The sequence below is a fragment of the Emydura macquarii genome, unplaced genomic scaffold (assembly GCF_026122565.2).
Source record: "Emydura macquarii macquarii isolate MOO-44397 ecotype Brisbane River unplaced genomic scaffold, CSIRO-AGI_Emac_v2 contig_2897, whole genome shotgun sequence".
Classification (NCBI taxonomy): Eukaryota; Metazoa; Chordata; order Testudines; family Chelidae; genus Emydura; species Emydura macquarii.
The window spans coordinates 19,782,951-19,801,782 of record NW_027133034.1 but is presented as its reverse complement, the minus strand read 5'-3'; the positions used below and the strand labels follow the sequence as shown (position 1 = coordinate 19,801,782).

At 41.5% G+C, this 18,832-nt stretch overlaps 1 protein-coding gene across 5 annotated transcripts in view; it reads right to left on the bottom strand.

Moving 5' to 3' along the window:
- Positions 1-18,832, bottom strand: part of MARCHF3 (membrane associated ring-CH-type finger 3) — a 102,813-nt gene that overhangs the window by 19,849 nt on the left and 64,132 nt on the right. For all 5 annotated transcript variants that reach the window (XM_067568773.1, XM_067568771.1, XM_067568775.1 and 2 more), the window contains 2 exons: positions 4,297-4,540; positions 1,677-1,881 (listed from right to left, as the gene is read on the bottom strand). In XM_067568773.1, the coding sequence (XP_067424874.1) occupies positions 1,677-1,881; positions 4,297-4,484 (393 nt within the window). In that variant the 5' untranslated portion in view covers positions 4,485-4,540. The remainder of the gene's footprint in view (positions 1-1,676; positions 1,882-4,296; positions 4,541-18,832) is intronic.

Here is an 18,832-nt window from a genome sequence, read left to right as displayed (position 1 = left end):
ACCAGGCAGTCACCTACCGAGGGGCCTCCGAGCACCAGCCTGCAGGGGGGTGCTGGGCCTTCTGCACCCCCTGTCCCTGCTGCCTCTTGTGAAGGGCCAGTTGGGCGACCCCATCCCCTGGTTGGGAGGTGAGGCCACCCAGTCCAAGCTGGTGCCAGGCTGGAGCAGGAGAGCCAGGCGCTGCACGGTGGGTAAGTGCAGAGGGCAGGGGTGGCGGGTAAGTGCAGGGGCGGCAGGTAAGTGTGGGGGGAGGGACTGCGGAGCCTGGCCAGAGCCAACTCTGCCATCTGCACAGGAGGAGATAAGCGGCATGTTCCCCCCTCCCAGCAGGTACAGACCCCCCCACCCTCTGGCAGCTGGGGGGCAGTGCTGTCTTGTGGGAGTTGGGGACCACTCCTGCCGTGCATGGGGGGGGTGCCCAAATGCAGGCTTTGCCCCTGGGTGCCGGAGACAGGGTATGCCACTCAAGCCGGGCAAGGGGCACACCCAGTGTGCTTTGCCCCGGGCCCCGCACCCTCCTAGGGGCGGCCCTGCGCAAGAAGACTCAGAAGCACAAAAGTTTAAAAAAAAAAAAAAAAAAAAAGGAAAATGGTCTTGAATGTATTTTAGGCCATTATGCCTTTTATTGCAACCGTGGTAACATCAGGTAGAGTGAAAACCACGAAGGGGTACTTCAGGTGAAACCTTGAGACTGTAGGGGTACAGTTCCTAAAAAAGGTTGAAAACCCCTGAGATAGATTATGGGATTGGTGGATACAGAATCTACCACCTGCTGCTTATGAACTGGATGAAAACAAGATTTTTTTTTCCAGTTATTGCCACTTTTTCTACATAAGCATACAATAGCAATCCAAAATCAGCTATACATGAATCAGGTATAGCACTTTACCAAGGCTCTGTGTCCCCAACCAGCATGAAATAAGATGTTTCTCACTATTCTCATAAGGCTTCACTGTTTCCAATTCAGTTTTAATTGCAAAAGGGATTCAAATTTCACAATAATTTAGAAGTCAAAATACGGGAGAAGCAAGCTGATCAGCCAAGTCAAACCCATACTTTGACTGCCTTTTAGCACAACAAGATCAGGCAATTTCATATATTAATTAAAGCATCTGCAGTAGGCAATAGCCAGATTTTAATTGACAAAAGGGAAACAATTGCCCAATATTACCCTGTAGTCTAGTGCACAGGCAAGAAGAGGCAAAAGGGTCATCTGAGAATTGCTAAAATGTAAAATATTGAACAAGAACAGTTCCTTTCTAGGCGCTAAATACAGAAGCCAGATTTGTGGGTTTTTTAAATTAATCCCTGACCTATATTTACTACCCAAGTAATGTTTGTCTACTGTTCCATAGATAGGGATGCATCTAGAAAACAATCAGCCTAACCAAAATGATATACTATGCATTTTCTACTTTAGGCAAACTGTTCACAAGACCTTCGTTTAGATGTTTACAGTGAAGCAAAACCATTAATTCCATTCTTCTCATTTATACTGATTGCTTCAAAATGAAGGTTTTGTTATTCCTGCACTCCTGCCCCCACCTCCCTATGCCCAAAATTCACAGCCTTTCTTTCGCTTCAGTGAAGCTGCAAAGGCTTTGTGATCCTGGTGTAAAACATACATCACTTGCTCATTAAAGCTAAGCTTTTGAGGACGTGCCCCATTTACTGACCTCTACCAACGGCCTGGGTTTGCGCTCTACTGCAAACCTGAAGTGGCAGAGTTCACAGTAACTGGTATTCGAAGACGATAGCCAATGCTCCAGGCAGCTGCGATGAATAGTCCCCAGGGTTCCTGTACATTCACATGGAGAGAGCAGGTCTTCCTGACTGCTGCCTTCGTGGCAGATCCTGCACATTGGTTTGTCATTGAAAGGGCTGCCATACAAGAAAGGGAAGTTGCTGGTCAGTATATTAGGTTGTAAAGCACATCATTTCTCTCTTTTAGTCCATGTTCCAACATAACAAGATGGGGATGTTCACAGAGTGTATATATTTTGCCCTTATTTATACATTAGCATACAGCATGATACCCAGGCTAAAGATTGAAGGCACTTCGATATTCTTGTTTAAAAGTGCTGCTATTTCTGGTCTATACAGGGACAAGCTGGAAGGAAGTTCCTAATAGTGGGAAAAGGGAATAGACAGAATGTTTTTTACACCAACAAATTTATCATTTCCCCACAATATAGAGAAAGGAGAACACCAGGAACTGCTTTGGGACACTACAGGAGAAATCTCTATGTGGAGCAAAGTAGATTTTAACCGCACCCCAAAGAGAGTGCCTGTTACAAAGAGATTAATCATGATCTGTGCCACTCTTTCTGAACTACAGGGTAAGATGCTTTCTTTCCCTCTCTAAATTAGTCTGAAATAAAATCTCTGTGTGCTCTGCAGCAGCACCATGCACTGCCCAGTAGACAAGCAGAGTCTCCAAGTCAAGTGTGACTGGGAACTAAAGCGATTCAGGATGGTCTGGTCGGGTGAAGGCAGCACCACACACACTTGAAACAATTCCTTATGGCCAGCAAAGGAGCACCATTATTGAGTTCTGAAAGGAGCTCTGTGATTCTTCTGAGCCAAAAGAAGGATCACTTTTGGTGAGGCATGGGGGGAGGGAATCGTGGGGGGAGAGCAACTCTCCCTTATAAACTCTCCCTCATAAAATCCCAGTTCTCCCTTCTACAGACACATGTAATCGTCAGTAACACTTGTGAAAAGTAATTGAAAGGAATAGATCCCTAAAATGCAAGAACTGTAAGATGCTGGAGGAGCAGATTAAGTATCCGCCTTGAAATACCTAGATTCCCTGGATCCACAGGTTCAAATCACCGCAGGTTTGACTTAGCCGTTCATCCTGCCGAGGCAGATAAGTTGAATAACTTGCATTTTCATATGTGTGGATCTTTTGGCTGAGATCTTGAAAACAGAGCTCCTGCCAACGGGTTCACAGGGCTTTCTTATAAGAATAGTGCCTTTGTCTCTTTGTCATGGACCCACATTTTCCCTCCTCGTTATTGCGCAATGTGTTGTGAGTCAAACAGTTGGTGCCTGCTGCCCACTACCCCTGCTTTGGCTGCTTTTCAACGGTGCCCAGTGTATATAGGGCTGGTTCTCCTTTCACTGCAATCGTGTAAATCCAGTGAAGTGTAAAGGTAGCATAAGCAAATGGACAATCTGTCCCATTGTTTAGTAAAAAACCAATGGTGTTTAAGACATTGCATGCAGTAAGTTCAGTTTGGTAAAAACATAAAGGAATAATTGTTTCATTTTAAAAAGCCTTGTTTTCACATGACACACCCAGCAAGTTAATATCTCCCCCCCTTTAAACAATGCAGTGGGTTAGGTTCTGTCTCTGGTATGCTGGTGTGAATCCAGAGCTACTCTAAAGTCAATGGAGTAGATTTTGCCCAAGATTTCCTGTGCGAGTATTGCCATACTCTAATGGATTCTTTTACTCAAGTAAAAACCAGCCTAAGATCTCAAAGTATATGACTTAAATATATATTTTGCCAAACAATTTGTCAGTCTGCATCGACAGCATGAAAAGCTGCTATCAATCACGTGAGAAATGGCTCAGGCAACAAAGCCTGCATGTGAATCTCCTTGAGAGACGTATTCTCTGCCAGTGAGTTAGCATGTTGCTTGGTTTAGGAAAGGCAGTCTGAACAAAATGTGTTACGGAAGTATTAACAACAGCACGTGCGGCAGGAGAGGTACACAATACTCTGTACCCAGACAGCGACAGTGGGTGTTTGAGATGAAACACACGTATGAAGCATCATTGGAATGAGTGTTCTCATCAGTAAGTAACGAGTAGCCTGAACAAGTCATCAGAATGTTACTCCTGACATTTTCTTCTACAAATCAGGAGAAATTACTGAAGCTTACTCACTTGACCATCTGCATCTTCAGATAGCGCTACCACATTTTTTTTGCATGAAGGCATAATGAGAGTTCAATTATAAAAGGTGGGATGATGATGATGATTATAAAATGATGAGAGTTTAATTATAATCACAGTAATAAATCTTAAGTGAGCAGCAACACATCTACCTTCTAATTCTTGTGTGTGTGACTTAAAATAGAAAACTAACCAAGAAGAATTTTAGCTTCTGACCTAATTGTCATAGAAACAGATATGTGTGAGCCTGTATGTGTTTTTAGGAAAAAAGCCAAAGATCTCTTGTCTGACACAGACCTGAATGCTGTAATTCTAGCCCCCTTCTGCACTTCCTAGTTAAAACAGTATAACGATCAACTACACGTTTTCTTGATTTGGTACTACAGTACCTCGGTGTGGCAAGAGTCCTTACTACTGTTGATAGAAGCTGCCCGTCCTTGGCTGAAACTTGCATGACATACTGCGGCTGTCGATTCACAAGACTGCTACAATCCTCCACGGTCTTTACCAGGGGAGCAGCTGAGCTGGTGCAGTCTGGTAAGACTTCAGGCAGGTGACTGCAGCGGCTGGTTGTCATGGTAATAGACAGCAATTACTCGGCTAATGGCTTCCACATTCATACAGGATTTCCATCTAGGAACAGATCAGAAAACTATTTATTAAAGCAGGGCTGTTAACAGTCAATGCAAAATTACAGGCAATCAACCTTCCATTAGTTTAAATGAAATAGGGTTGAAGTAGCACCTTATCTTCTTACAAATTTTATACACACAGAAGAAACTAGCAGTCAATAACAATGGAGCAGGCACATGTGTGTGTGTGTAACTCTGTCAAATGGATCTCTATGAAATGAGAGGTTCTTTTTTAAAAAAAACCCACCTACTCTTGGCATTGAAAGAGATCTTAAAATATTACTTAGTTGAAAAAATAGCAACTTGTGCAATGTGCATATCTAGGAAGTAACTGCATATACAGGGTTTTCTTTGTTTTTTTTCCTCTGTGGATTTCTAAAGTCATGGTGATGATAAATGAAAAGATTGAAACCTTTTGTCTGTCTTTTTTGCCTGTGTACTGCAAATGAATATATTGGGTTCATTTTAACTTGATACTTGCCTCTGACCACAAACTGTCAGGGTTACATCTTGAAAGAGAAAGTAGTTGATAATCTACTCTGTGAAATCCCTCTGTGAAAATAACCCATTATTGCTAAGCGCATTACTTCACCAACCCAGTAGAATACGGAAACAGCAAAGAATCCTATGCCAAGCATTCGTGACACAAACCCACTTAATGACAGCCTGCATGCAGTAATAATTCATGCCACAAGGTGAGGTAAAAATCATATGGCTTTCTCATGTTTGGCTCATTTTCCCATCACTTAAAAGAATATATTTTATATGCGGTCCTAGGTAGTGGTAATTGCAAAGCAAAGGTTATGCTAGCAATAAGGGAAGAAGACAGAGCCTTTGTACACAAATTCTTTGCAGCTTCACATCATGATGCTCATTATGTCCATGTGTGATATATTTTGTTTTTGTTTTTTAAAGGAGAGGCAATGTGAGTCAATGTGTAGGACATGGGGCTATGGGCCTGGAGACTTGGTTTCCAGCTCTGTCACTGAGTCAGTGTAATATTGAGCAGATCACTTGGGCCCAGATCCTTTTGGGAGTTAGGTGCCTAGATAACTTTAAGGCTCTGGGTCTCTAGACCTTAGTTTTTACATCTATAAAATGGGAATGATCCTCAGCTTCCTTTGTAAAGTGCCTTGGATGTAAAATCCATGGATGTAAAATACCATTTGAAGTGATATAAATGATGATGATTCTTTGCACACGCTGGAGCCAGACTTAAATTGTGCCTAAGTGTTTCTGTCCATTTTAAAAAAAGAAAACTTAATTCATGTTTCAATCACCATTATTTATATAGTACTAAGCGTGCTAGGAATCAAACCTTGCATTTAAATATTAATCATTCATTCATTCTTTTCACACACATTTCTAAACGGCTCTTAAAAGAAGTAATGTAATTTGATCTTGTTGGATTTGAATAGACACTGCAATGTCACTGTTTACTTTCTGAAGTCTCTTGACTGGATCTCTTTGGCAGTAAGACTGTGGGGGATGCAAAGATGTGAAGGTGATGCCATGCCACATGTACAGTGCAAGCTCTAGTATGGGTGCAGGAATTCTTAGACTGGTTCCTAAGAATACCTGGGAACTCTCTGTCTGTGTGTTTTAATAGGATTGTTTCAGCTACTTTTCAAACTCTACACCCCAGAGAGAACTGGATGCTGATGAGCCAGCTTACAGTAGTTTCAATAGTCAGAGAGCAGGGAAAAGAAGAAAATTACATTCTGACCCTCATTTACAATGAAAATGAAGCAAATGACTAATTTCAAAACCATTAGCACATAAAAGATCAAGATTTCTTAAGAGAATAGGACCCACAGGCTTTCCAAGGAGAGTGTGCAGGGACATGATTACCAGTAACACTTTAGTTTTAAAATACATGCTGAGACTGTTCAACAAGAATACGCAGCAGCAGAATAGCTGCTTCATTAAACTTAAATAGCCTAGACAGTACTGTGCTTACAGACCCATGCTACTGAATTATATATTTATTTTCTGGTTGCTTCACTGACCTCATTATGTACAACAGCAAATTTATTGTTCCAAATAAAGTGACCATCCAAGCCTTTACAAATACATCCATCAGCCATTTGATAAGTTTAAAAACATTTTTAGAAACACCAGATGATGCAACTAAATGCAGACTATTAAAGCACATAGCTACAACTAAGAGTTCTATCTCCCATCTGGGATGTTAATTTAAATCCTTGTGCACCACACGGCCTTGACGTTCCAAGCTAGTGTAGCCACCTTGCCCTATTCTTTTAATAATAATAACTTAATAATTTTCACTTTTCTAATGAGGAAACCCATTTTAACATAAAAATCAATAATGACATTAATTCAGGCCTTGAGAATAACTTTAAAAAACATTGTGTTGTTTCAATTCGAGCCTAATGTAATGTAATGTAACTAACTTGATTCCCAAACACAATACTCCGTGGAGTATCTTTCATGCAAACTGCATCCCACAGCATATGCTTGGAGTTAATACAATTGCAGGGTTAAATAATAAGTAGGTAAAGAGCAAGATTAACTGTCCTGAGCAGTATGTACTGACTAAGGTGAAGCTGAAGTCAACATTGAATTTGAAGAATAAATCTTTATAGCCAATCTAAACCCCAAATTCATTCTGAATGTTTTCATCAAAAGTATTTGGAAATCTCTGTGGCCACAAATATCTTAGCAGAAGAGGAGATATTAAGAGTGAAGGCAAGGAAGAAAATGTGTTTTTCATATGGCACGTAATGAGAGATGTAATAGTAGGGAGGTAGGACTATTTCAGATGGCAGGAGTTGCAGAGAAAAGCAGCACTAATACGAAGGGACAAGATCATGTGAAAGGATTGAGATGAACATAAAGGTAGTAGAGAGACAAACTTGCCCCAAAACTCTGAAGTTGGAAACCCCAAGGAGGGCACTTCTAGACTTGATCCTGTTTCTAATGAGAGCTGGCATTAAGTTGTGGTGACAAGTGTATACTTATTGTCACACTTGAGAATATATTTATAATCAGCTGTTTCCTCTCTCTACCTTGATTACTACAACCTTCTCGTCTGGACTCCCTGATTCCCACCTTGCACCTTTCCTATGTAACCAAAATTCTGCTGAGACAATCTTCCCATTGTGCTGTTCCAATCATGTATCTCCCTATTCAAGTCCTTTCACCTTGCCCTTGGCATCGGATCAAACTCATTGTCACCACATTCAGGGTGTAAGATCCTGTTCTGAAAGTGCCATAAAGTGCAAAAGATTATTAAACCACTATTGCATTTCAGAGTGATCCCACTTAAAAAAAAAGTTCAAGGCACTGTCTGCCCATAACTGTAGGTAAGCACATAATATAACACGCTTTATTTCCTCCCTCCACTTTTTGTGCCAACCTTTATTATTCTTATGAACAAATGCTAAATAATCTGTTCTCAGAGTGATTCTCTGACCAGTTTGAGAATTTCTGAAATAAGCAGCTTCTGTTTCAGTGTGTTCATCCTATGTGTAGCTGTGTAAAACAAAACATACTGTATGCATTTTGCTCATCACACAGATGTGATTGAGATCCAGAGGGGTAGCCGTGTTAGTCTGTATACAGCAAAAACAACGAGAGTTCTGTAGCACTTTAAAGATTAACAAATTTAATTTCAGCAGGCATAAGCTTTCGTGAGCTTCAGCTCACTTCCTCAGATGCAGTTGGTTTGCAGATGTGAGGTTTTAAAAGATGGCATCAAATTAGCTGTCGTTTCTTAGTTTATCCCCACTCGAAGGAGCTTTGTCATTGGAAATTTGAATGCTATCCTGAAGGCAGTGGATAGTCTTCCTTTATGGAAGAAAAGATATCGGAGCAAGGTTATAATAGTCATTGAGGACAATACTATATATGACTCACTCCCATTCATTCACTGGTTTATGGACAATATCCTCCAGGCACACCTCCGATCACTCACTCACACACACACACACGCACGCACGCATTCCTAAGTAGTATAATTTTGCTTTTGGATATCTGATTTTACTGACCAATGTGAAAAGCACATGTACAGAGCCTACTCCTGAGCGACTACCACGTGCCTGCTGAATGACAGTAGTATTTTGCACTTACATGTAACATTTCTTCCGAGGAACTTTAAGTACCTTACAACGATTAGTACATTAAAAAACCTCACTACAACCCTGTGAGGCAGGGAAGTAGAGAGGGGAACTGAAGCCTAGAAAGTGTCTTAGTGAATTGCCTGAGATTATTCTGGAAATCTGTGGCAGAGCCAGGACCACATTTCTTGAATCCTAGTCTTCTGCTTTAGTCACAAGGCACTATCCCCTTCTCCCCATAACGACTTACTGAAAATTGCAAGATGCTATTCCAGCAAAGGTCAACATTAACATATATTCTCTTTACCCAATGTGGTACAATGCAGTTCACTGGTGGTATTATTTTATTTCTTTTTAAATTATTATTCCAGGTCCCTTTCTGTGGGCTCCTCAAACACTACAGTGCTCTTTTTGCACTACAATGAAGGGGCAACATGTGATGCGGAGGCTGCTGGTAGGCCCTTACACACAAATGCCACCAAATGTTGGCAATCCACAGTATGGAATGAAATTATAGACCTTCATTTCTTGGCTACACCAACAGCTGCGTATTCTTAACAACAAACAGTTATTTAAATAGCTTTTCTTTACAGAAGGATTTTACTCTGTAGGAGATTTGTAACTCTGGGATCAAGAGAAACTACAGGACTCCACCAATACCTGTATGCAAGGCACTCAGACTCTAAGTTCAAACACATGGAAATGTCAAAAACCAGTCTCACCAGCCAGGGAGGGAATTGCAACAACAGCTCATTTGCATTTACAACAGCCACCTACATTGGAATACTCATTGCACTTTTGACTATTCTGTATAAATTGCACTCATTTCTTAAACCCATAAATCACTATCATGCTGATGAACTCAATTACAAGTGGATTTTCAGTTTTAACCAAACAGAGTCCAAGCTCGGCAGAAACCCTGAGCAGTTTTGATTTGCATGAGACAAAAAGCTCTTATACTGTAAGCTGTGGGAGGTAAAAGTTATACAAATATTGAAGTGGAGCTCCTTGTGTGAACTGCCCATTTGTGCTTTTTCAACACCCTTATTAAAAACAGCACATAATGCATCTGTTGTATTCATATGCTTGGAAACCCTCTCTCTTTTCCCATTCCACATTCCCATGAGCCTCCGATTAGTTTCAAGAAATGCAACTCAAATTTATATCAATCAGCTTTGAGACTTTAGAACCAAGGGGAAAATACACACACACACAAACTTATTACCAGGAGAAGGTTTCCCTAAGGAGTGTTAGTCATGAAAAACAAAAACCAAATCTGTGGGGGCACTTTGGTTCCTATTTATTTATTTTTACATTCCTTAAGAACATGTCTTTCTCTCTCCAGAATTCTTTTCCCTCCAGTCTAATGCTACCTGTTGCTCACTGTTTAAAGTTACCATTAAGCATCAAGGAGAAATGACAGACTAGTGATGCTAAAGGCCAAATAGGAAACCAAGCCACGTATTGCTCTTGACAATCCTTATATGACTCATGTTTTCTAAGGGCCTGAACAGAGACCCTCAATTTGCCAGATAAATTGTGCCGAAAATGAAGCCATTTTGCCTAGAAGTCTTTATGACAATGCGGCACACAACAAACAACAATTTGTGTTCATATGCTTTTGCAATTGTTAAAAACAGCAGACTTTTATTTTAGGAGAATTTAATGTTTTTTAAATGTATAGGGCTGTGTATCATAGAACAGGAGGACTTCATTATGTCAATGTAAATCTGAAAAATATAATTTGGGGACTCCCAGAAGGTGGGCTTGTCCTTTAAGGGAGTTAACTAGGCACAAGTAGGGCTGAGCTCAACTGCCTCCCCAGGCAATGGGTATTTAGGTTTCCTATAAGAGGAAGGCTGCTCATTTCAATGAGCAGGGAGATGGAAGGCTCTCCTGCAGTAAGGTCAGGTGGGTGATAGGAAGTGCTGAGGGGAGGAGGGTGGTTCTCTGTAATGAGCTCGAAAGAAGGGTGTGGGGGAGCCTGAGTCCTGATAAACAGCTAATCAGGATGCCCTGGAGAAGGGTACTTTTGTAAGCAAATAGCTTGGGCATGCTAGAGCAGAACGGTGCTGAAAGGAATAGATACCTGCAGTAGCTTAGAGGGTTGAGGTTAGGACTTCAGTGACGGTGGGAGGAAGAACCCCTTTGATGGCTTTGTGTCAACAGGGAAAGTGAACTGCTGAACCCCGGGGGGAACTAGAACAGGAGCTACTGCCCAAAGGGGGTGAAGATGTTAGGGAGCCTTGGGAGGAGGCATCCTGAGCAAACAGGGAAGATCTCTGTAGTCTTGAGGACAGCTGGAAGATGGCTTTATTCTATTAATTCTTGAAGAAGCAGACTTGTGTGATATACATGGATGACTTAGTCATGTCACTGAACCAGCAGTGCTGGGAGCTGGAAGATCCTGTGGGGAGATAGTAAGTTTACCAGAGTGGGGAGATTCAGGCAGATACCTTACAGTCCTTGGCATCTGAGAAGGCAATATTGCCACATATGGTGGGATCCACATGTCAGATTAGAGATTGGCATAAACCCTGAAGCATGAGGTTTAATATTCTTTCCAAAAATTCCTATTGCTAACAACAATTCTGGATAGTCTTTTCATATAAATGTTCAATCCTCTTGCACATTATTGGCTCCAGTAACTTCCTGGGGCAATGAGTTCCACAGTCTGATTACAAGTTGTGTGGGAAAAGTACTTGCATTTATTGGCTTTGAATTTCCTATCTTATTTTCACTGAAGATTCCCTTATTCTTGGATGAAACACAGAGAGCAAAAGTTCCTACTCTGCCTTCTATCATTCATTATCTTTCTGTCATTCCTTCCCTCCCGTATTTATCTCCTTTCTAAGGTAGAATTCTAATGTTTTCCATCTCTTCATATGGGAATTTTTCCACCCTCATCAACTTTCTCCGACTGCTTTTTGAGATAACTAAGCAGTACTGCACACAGTATTCCAGATGAGGTCCACTCCACTGATTTTATATGAGAGATTACAGTATTCTCTGTATTATTCACTATCCCAGCCCACAGGCCCAGGTGGGCTGAGCACAACTCCCTTAAAAGGTCCAGTCCGTTCTGTGACTTTTTTTTTCTTCCTAACTCTCCTACAGCCTTGAGTAAGTTTGATCCCAGCTGCCAGTTTTGGGTGCTGCATTCGCCTTCCATGACAGTTCCAAAACCAGAATTCCCTGGTTGCTACCTTTCACTTACCACCTCTTTCCCTTCCTTGGACACCCAGATGGCTCTGACTTGCAGTGGGAGACTAAGATGGTCCAGTGGTTAAAATACAGGCATAGGAATCAGGACGCCTGGATTCTGTAGTGTGACCCTAGGCCAAATTCCTTAATCTCTGTGCCCCTATTTTCACTTAACACACAAAATAGGGACCAGGATTCTTAGCCGTCTTACAGGATTTTGTGAAATTTAGTTTCAGGTATGTAATAAAAGATGTCAAAACATTGTTAAAGTTGCAAAATCAAGCACTCATTGGCATACGGGGGCCGAATGAACTTACCTCTGGGCATTTCTGAATTCTCGACTTCGCAATCGTAATGTTCTCTGAACGTAGCTTCTCTACGTATTTCCCTGTTTTTTTTAAAAAACAAACCACCTCCCCAAAAATTCTGTCATGTGGAATCATACTGAAACTCACATCCTGCATATGAACCTTAAATACAATGCACAGACTTCTGCCACTTGGGCTAATGGAATAAGTGATGGCAGAGGCAGTAGGTCGTCATCTTATATGTGATGGACTAGCTGTACAAGGGGATGAGACACTTTGCCAATAGATTTCACGGATATCTGCTGGCAGAAGACTGTGAGCACTCAGGAATCCTAGGTCTATTCCACGCTTCAGAATGGAGCATCCTCTACTGGTCAAAGACCCTTCTGCCCCTATCCTCTCCAGTCTGTCCTACTAATGTCCCCCCATCTCCTCATCTGATTTTAACTGCCCCCACTGCCCTGGAGTCCTTGCCCAGTTTCCTGATCCAATCTCTCTCTCCCTCTATCCATCGGATGGATGTCCCAGACTGGCAAAATTATAAGCAACAGAAAACTTAGAATGGGAAGTGTTGGGAAGCCTTAACTATAGGCTAGCTCTGCCTACAACAGAGCATGTTCAGAACCTCTGATTAAAGGGATCGTAAGGGATCCATCACGACTAGCCACCAAAGATTGAACCCCAGCCATCCAGAATTAAAAACTGGAGCTCAAGATAGAACTCCCTTAGCTGGCAGCTATATAGGTATCCTCTAAAAATCCACCAGAGGAGGGCACACAACACACATTGGATAGTGAATTACAAAAGTGCAAAAATATTATTAGATTGCAATATTTTTTCACAAAGAACATCAGCGGGGGGGACCTACTGGGAGTTTAAAAATATTTGGAAAACAATTTTAGAATGTTTTTCACGACATCAGTGCTGTGGCTTAAAAGAAAAATCCTGTTAAAACCATAACTTAGCAGCATTCAGTGTTGAAGAAAAACAATTTCTAGGAGCTACGGGACACGACTGTGAATGTTGAAACAGGAAGACGTTATGCTTATTTGGCACTTGCAAAGGCCTGCTATGTAATACTTGCAAGATTTCACGGTAAAGTTTTACAATATATAGCAGCGCAATGCTAGATTTCATTGATATTGTTGAGCAATTCAGGCTGGTTTTATTTCAGCCAACATCTTACTAGTTTTGAATACTATAGATCACAATTTTCGGCTCAGGGGGCCTGAACATAGAGAGCTGCAGGCCTTTAAAATTGCTATGCTGTAAACTGCATATTAACTGCAATTTCATAAATATGTATGTCGTAAAGACCTGAGTGTCACTACTACTAGATGGTAGCATAAGGCAATTCAGTGTGAATCACAGAAATGTGAGAATGGAATGGACCTCAATGGTCACCTTGTCCAGTCCCCTGCACTGAGGCAGGACTAAGTAATAACTAGGCTATCCTTGAGAGATGTTTGTCTAACCAGTTCTTAAAAAACTCTAATGCTTGATATTCTACAGCCTCCCTAGTAATTTGTCCGGTGCTTAACTACCCTTACAGTTAGGAAGTTTTTCCTAATGTACAACCTAAACCTCTGTTGCAATTTAAGTCCATTGCTTCTTGTCCTTTCCTCTGTGACTAACGAGAATAATTTATCACCCTTCTCTTTATAACCATCTTTTATGTTATCTTTGAAGACTTATGCCCCCCCTCTCCCAGTCTTCTCGTCTCTAGACTAAACAAACCCATTTTTTCAATCCTTCCTCATAGGTCACATTTTCTAGACCTTTAATCATTTTTGTTGCTTTTCTCTGGACTTTCTCCAATTTGTCCACATCTTTCCCAAAGTGAGGTGCCTAGAACTGGACATCTCACTCCAGCTGAGATCTTATCAATGCTGAGTAAGGGGAAGAATTACTTCTCATTTCTTGCTTACAACATTCCTCCTAATACTTTTCAGAACGATGTTTTCTTTTTTGGCAACTGTATTACATTGTTGACTCATAGTTTGTGATCCACCACAACACCCAGATCATTTTCTTCAGTACTCCTTCCTAGGCAATCATTTTCCAGTTTCTATTTGTGGAACAGATTATTCCTTCCTAAGTGGAGTACTTTGCATTTGTCCTTATTGAATTTCATCCTATTTGTTTCAGATCATTTCTCCAGTTTGTCAAGATCACTTTGAATTCTAATCCTGACCTCCAAAGTGCTTGAAATTCCTCCCAGTTTGGCGTTGTCTGCAAGCTTTATATAGTTTCTATGCCATTATTCAAATCATTTATGAAGATATTGAATAGAACCAGACCCAAGACAGATCTCTGAATATTCCTTTATTCACTGTATGTTTTCAAAATGTCATTGCCCATCCATAAATCAATGCTCCTATTTGGATGCCCTGAATTTCAAATAATTTTCAATTAGAGTAAATGAGGCACTTTTCTTTTCCCTGGGCATAGTAGAACTATATAAATATCAAAGTTAAATAGAATAAATATGAATGTCTGTATAAATCAAGTATCAAAATTTTCACTAGCGAAAAAAGTTCATGAAGTTTGCCAAATGAATAAATACTTAAACTAGCCAAATGCTGGGCCGCATTCACACAGGTAGTTGGGCTTGAACATCCAACAATTAGGCCTCACTGAAATTCTCAAAACCATAGCTTAGCTGCTGCCTAACCCTGTAGGTGCCTAAGTCTTCTTTGCACTTAAGTGTCCACCAGTGAGCATCCACAGCTAGCCAGCAGCTTGGAGTCTCACACAAGCCAAAGCCTTGGAGCTGCCACAGTAAGCTTCTCAAACTGTACTCCCCTGCCTATCTTGTCAGTGGGGCCTGATCCTGTAGGCATGCTTTGAGAGTGCCTACAGGGATGGGGTGGGGTTGGCCGTAGACCAAATAGCGCCCCAGGTGAGGAGTGTCTTCAGCACCTCCCTCCCATTGGTTAAACTTTTGAATACCTGACTTTTTTTATTGCATTTGTAGCCTCTTTCACAACTTTGATTCATGATTTATCTCTGTTACATAAGATGATAAATTTGCACACCAGGATATGTAAATCTGTATTTATTCACACCAAATATAAGCAAATATACCCATGAGAGCATGGCTGACAACATTCTAGGAGGTTCAAAGAAAATGTAGTTCTCAGAAATTCTGGAAGGCTCCAGGAGATTCTATAAAGGTCCAGAACATTCTAGGAAGTTAGTGAAAAATGAATCCACATATGGAACACCTGAGACATTTTACTTCAAACATTCTTCTTACTTCATACTTCATTTTACATACCTCAACATTCTTCATTCTACTTCAAACATTCCCTTTTGTCGCTAACAACACAAACAGCACCCCGCAAGTCTGGCACCCCAGGCAGTTGCCTGGGTCGCCTGCCCCGGTCGGGGGACTCTGCACAAAAGACAGGCAGTGGCCAGCATGTGTGTCCAGAATATTCAACAGCCCAGTGGTTAGGGCTCTCCCCTGGAGTATGATACTCAGGTTGAATCCCCATTCTGCCTGATGTGGAGCAGGATCTTGAATCCAGATGGGTGCCCTAGCCACTTGGTTGTAGTGTCTCTGTCTCTTTCTCTGACCCAATGAATATTTAATTGTTTATACAACATGAAACAGCAACAACAGGAAAGATTGAGAATCCTCCCCTGCCATTCCAAAGTACTCTGTAGCTAGACCTGGCTTCAAGTCAGGCAGAGCAGGATTTCAATCTTGGTCTCCTACATCACAGATGAGTGCCCTAACCTCTGGACTACTGGTACGGTGGTCTATTTCTCTAGTTTTTTCAGGAGAAAGGTGCCTAAAGGCAGCTCAGTCCTAATGCCAGGAAAGGGTTCATGGCTAAGAACCTTGAGTGAGGGAGCTGCCTATCTTTGGCCCATCAGTCTGGTGCCCAAAGTTCTGATCAATGGCAATTAGGCACTTAAGTACCTTTGTGAATCTGTGCCAAAACCCTTTGAATTTGGCTCCTGGCTAGTTTAGGTGGCTCCCTGCTCTGCTGGCTTCTGAGTATCCCTTTCTTAGATGCCCAATTCTTGCTATATAATGCAGGTAGCCTGAGCAGGCTAACTCAGAGCTGAGAATTCCACTATGCAGCAGGGCACATACGTATCTTTATGAGTCTGGCCCTTTAGTTTTATTCATAACTTTGTATTTATTTCTGTTAATGTAAGACTTAACTTTAGGCTGATCTGGAAAGCAGGGAGAAAATAGCGGTTGTGTCTTTCTTTCTTTAGATATACAAAGAAGGGGTGCTAGTTTTTTGTTAGTCTTCTTAACACTAGAAACTCAGGACGTCTGTCTCGTTTCTCTCAGAAGTTTTCTGGATCACTAGGCAAATAGTAGGAGGAAGCCATGACTCAGCACATCCTCTGGGTGTTGTGACCAGATTTCCCAGGCCAGTCCAATACTTCCTGAAATGTGCCAGCTGTCTCCAGGCTTCTTCATGGGGCAGGGATTGCAGATCCCTTGTGTCACTGCAATCTATCTTTGAGTGGATGGACTTTCTGATGCCTAGATTTCTGCCAGCAGAAGCTGTTGGAACAAAGGGATGAAAAAAGTCCCATGGATGTAGCACTTAAGCACAATCCATGAATACAAAGTAGTATGTTACCAATTACACTCTGCAAGTTCCCAGCAATACATTTGTCACGCTGGCTGGATTGGGAGGGGGGCATTTATTATATTGTTTAACATCAGTATGTCAAAATCATAATAATTCATATGAGATATATGCCATGTCAGGTACTGTTAGAAAGGCTATAATGTGCTAAGAAAGATGATAATGTTTATGTTCATGTGTTATATGTGTAATGGAAGTTATGGATATGGTTGATATATCTGTATTTCAAATTGTGCTGTGTCTGGGTGACACCCCAAACAGGATGGCTGCAGCAATAGCCTGCTTAATGGTCCATTAAGAAATTCAGAGGTACAATGGGCCCAGGGAGAGAAGCCAAGGATATACCTGATGAGTCACTAGTCACTCATGTGACCCTGGACTCCATTTTATTCCTGTAAAATTCCACAAGCAGCATGGCCAAGGCCAAAGGACATAAAAGGCAGCTGCACGACATCCATTTTGTCTTTCAGTCTTTGTCTTTAGTCTCCAGCCTACCTCTCGATCAACTCATCTACAACTGAACTGAACTGAAGCTGTGAAACAAAGGACTGAGACCCATCCAGTTACTGGATGTACACCAGAGGGACTATACAAGCCTGCAAACTCCACAATTCTACCAGAAACCTGATATATATGGACTTTCAAATCAATTGTATGTATCTGATTGATTTAATCCATTAACATTTCTCTTATAGTTTGTTTTTTTCTTTTTATAATAAACTTTTAGTTTTAGTTACTGAAGGATTGGCTGGCAGCATGATATTTTGGGTAAGATCCAAACTTATATTGATCTGGTACTCTGGCTGACCCTCTGGGGTCAGGAGAAACCTTTTTGGTAAAGAGCATAGAGTTTTAAATAACTGATCTCTTTACTGGACCTAGTGGCTGATTGGGAGCCAGAGACTAAAATGCAGTAAAGGGGGCTGTGTATATTTTTATTTTGGCTTCTTGATAACCAGTGTGAGGAATGAGAAGCATTGTTTGTGGTTGGTTGGGAAGTCTGACTTCAGTGTCACCCACCAGTGCTGGGAGAATCTGCTCTCCTTTTGCAGCCTGCCCTAACCTTGGCATTTTCAGGCGGCTACCCTAGGCATGGACGGGTCCCAACGTTGTTATTGTAAGACAAAACTTCAAAGAGGCCACTTAATTTGCACCCGCCTATTGTACACATAATGTCATCCAGCTCCAATGAAGTCAATATTTGCATACCCAACACACACTTGTAAATTTAAGGCTGACAGACTTGCAACTACCTGGCTGACGTCTACAGATTGTATAGGTTTGGGTCTAGATGCCATTTGAAAAAGTGGCCTATCTGGCTCCTAGGGCTGATCTACACTACAAAATTAAATTGACCCAGCTATGTCACTCAGCAGTATGAAAAATTCACACCCCTGAGTGAAGTAGTTAAGCTGACCTTAGTACCCATCTAGACAACAGGGTTGATAGAAAAATTCTTGTCAATCTAGCTACCGCCTCTCAGGGAGGTGGATTTATTAGTGATGGAAGAACACCCCCTACTTCCCCCATTGTTTTAGTAAGCACTGTGCCACTGTAGTGTTTAAAGTCTAGACATACCCTTAGGCAGAGACATAGGCATCTTCATTGAGAGGGAAAAAATAATAGTTGAATGACATTGTACTGGAGGAACTGACACGACTCTCTTTCGACTGTTTCCCTAAACCCCTTTTTACTGCTTAAAATAATTTAAACAAGGTTCTAGGATGACTGGTATCAAAACCGACAAAAGTAAGGACATTCAGCATTGAAGGCCGAGGCATCATCTCTGTTAGGGACGTGCCCTGATTTCAGCCTAGTGTAGATGGGCAAACTTGCTATTTACACTGGTAGAACTTACACCCAATTAAAGTAAGCAATACACCAGTCATGCAAATACCACTGGCTACATCAGGCAGCTGTACCAATGACTCAACTCAGGGAAAATCCCCAGTCTACTGTATCTTAATTCACTTTGCTGTCTCTAGGTATTTCAGGAGGGATGACCGTACTGCCAACCAGACAAATTGAAAATTAGCATGATTTTTAAGCTGCTCACTGTTCCCCTGCTCTATACAAACAG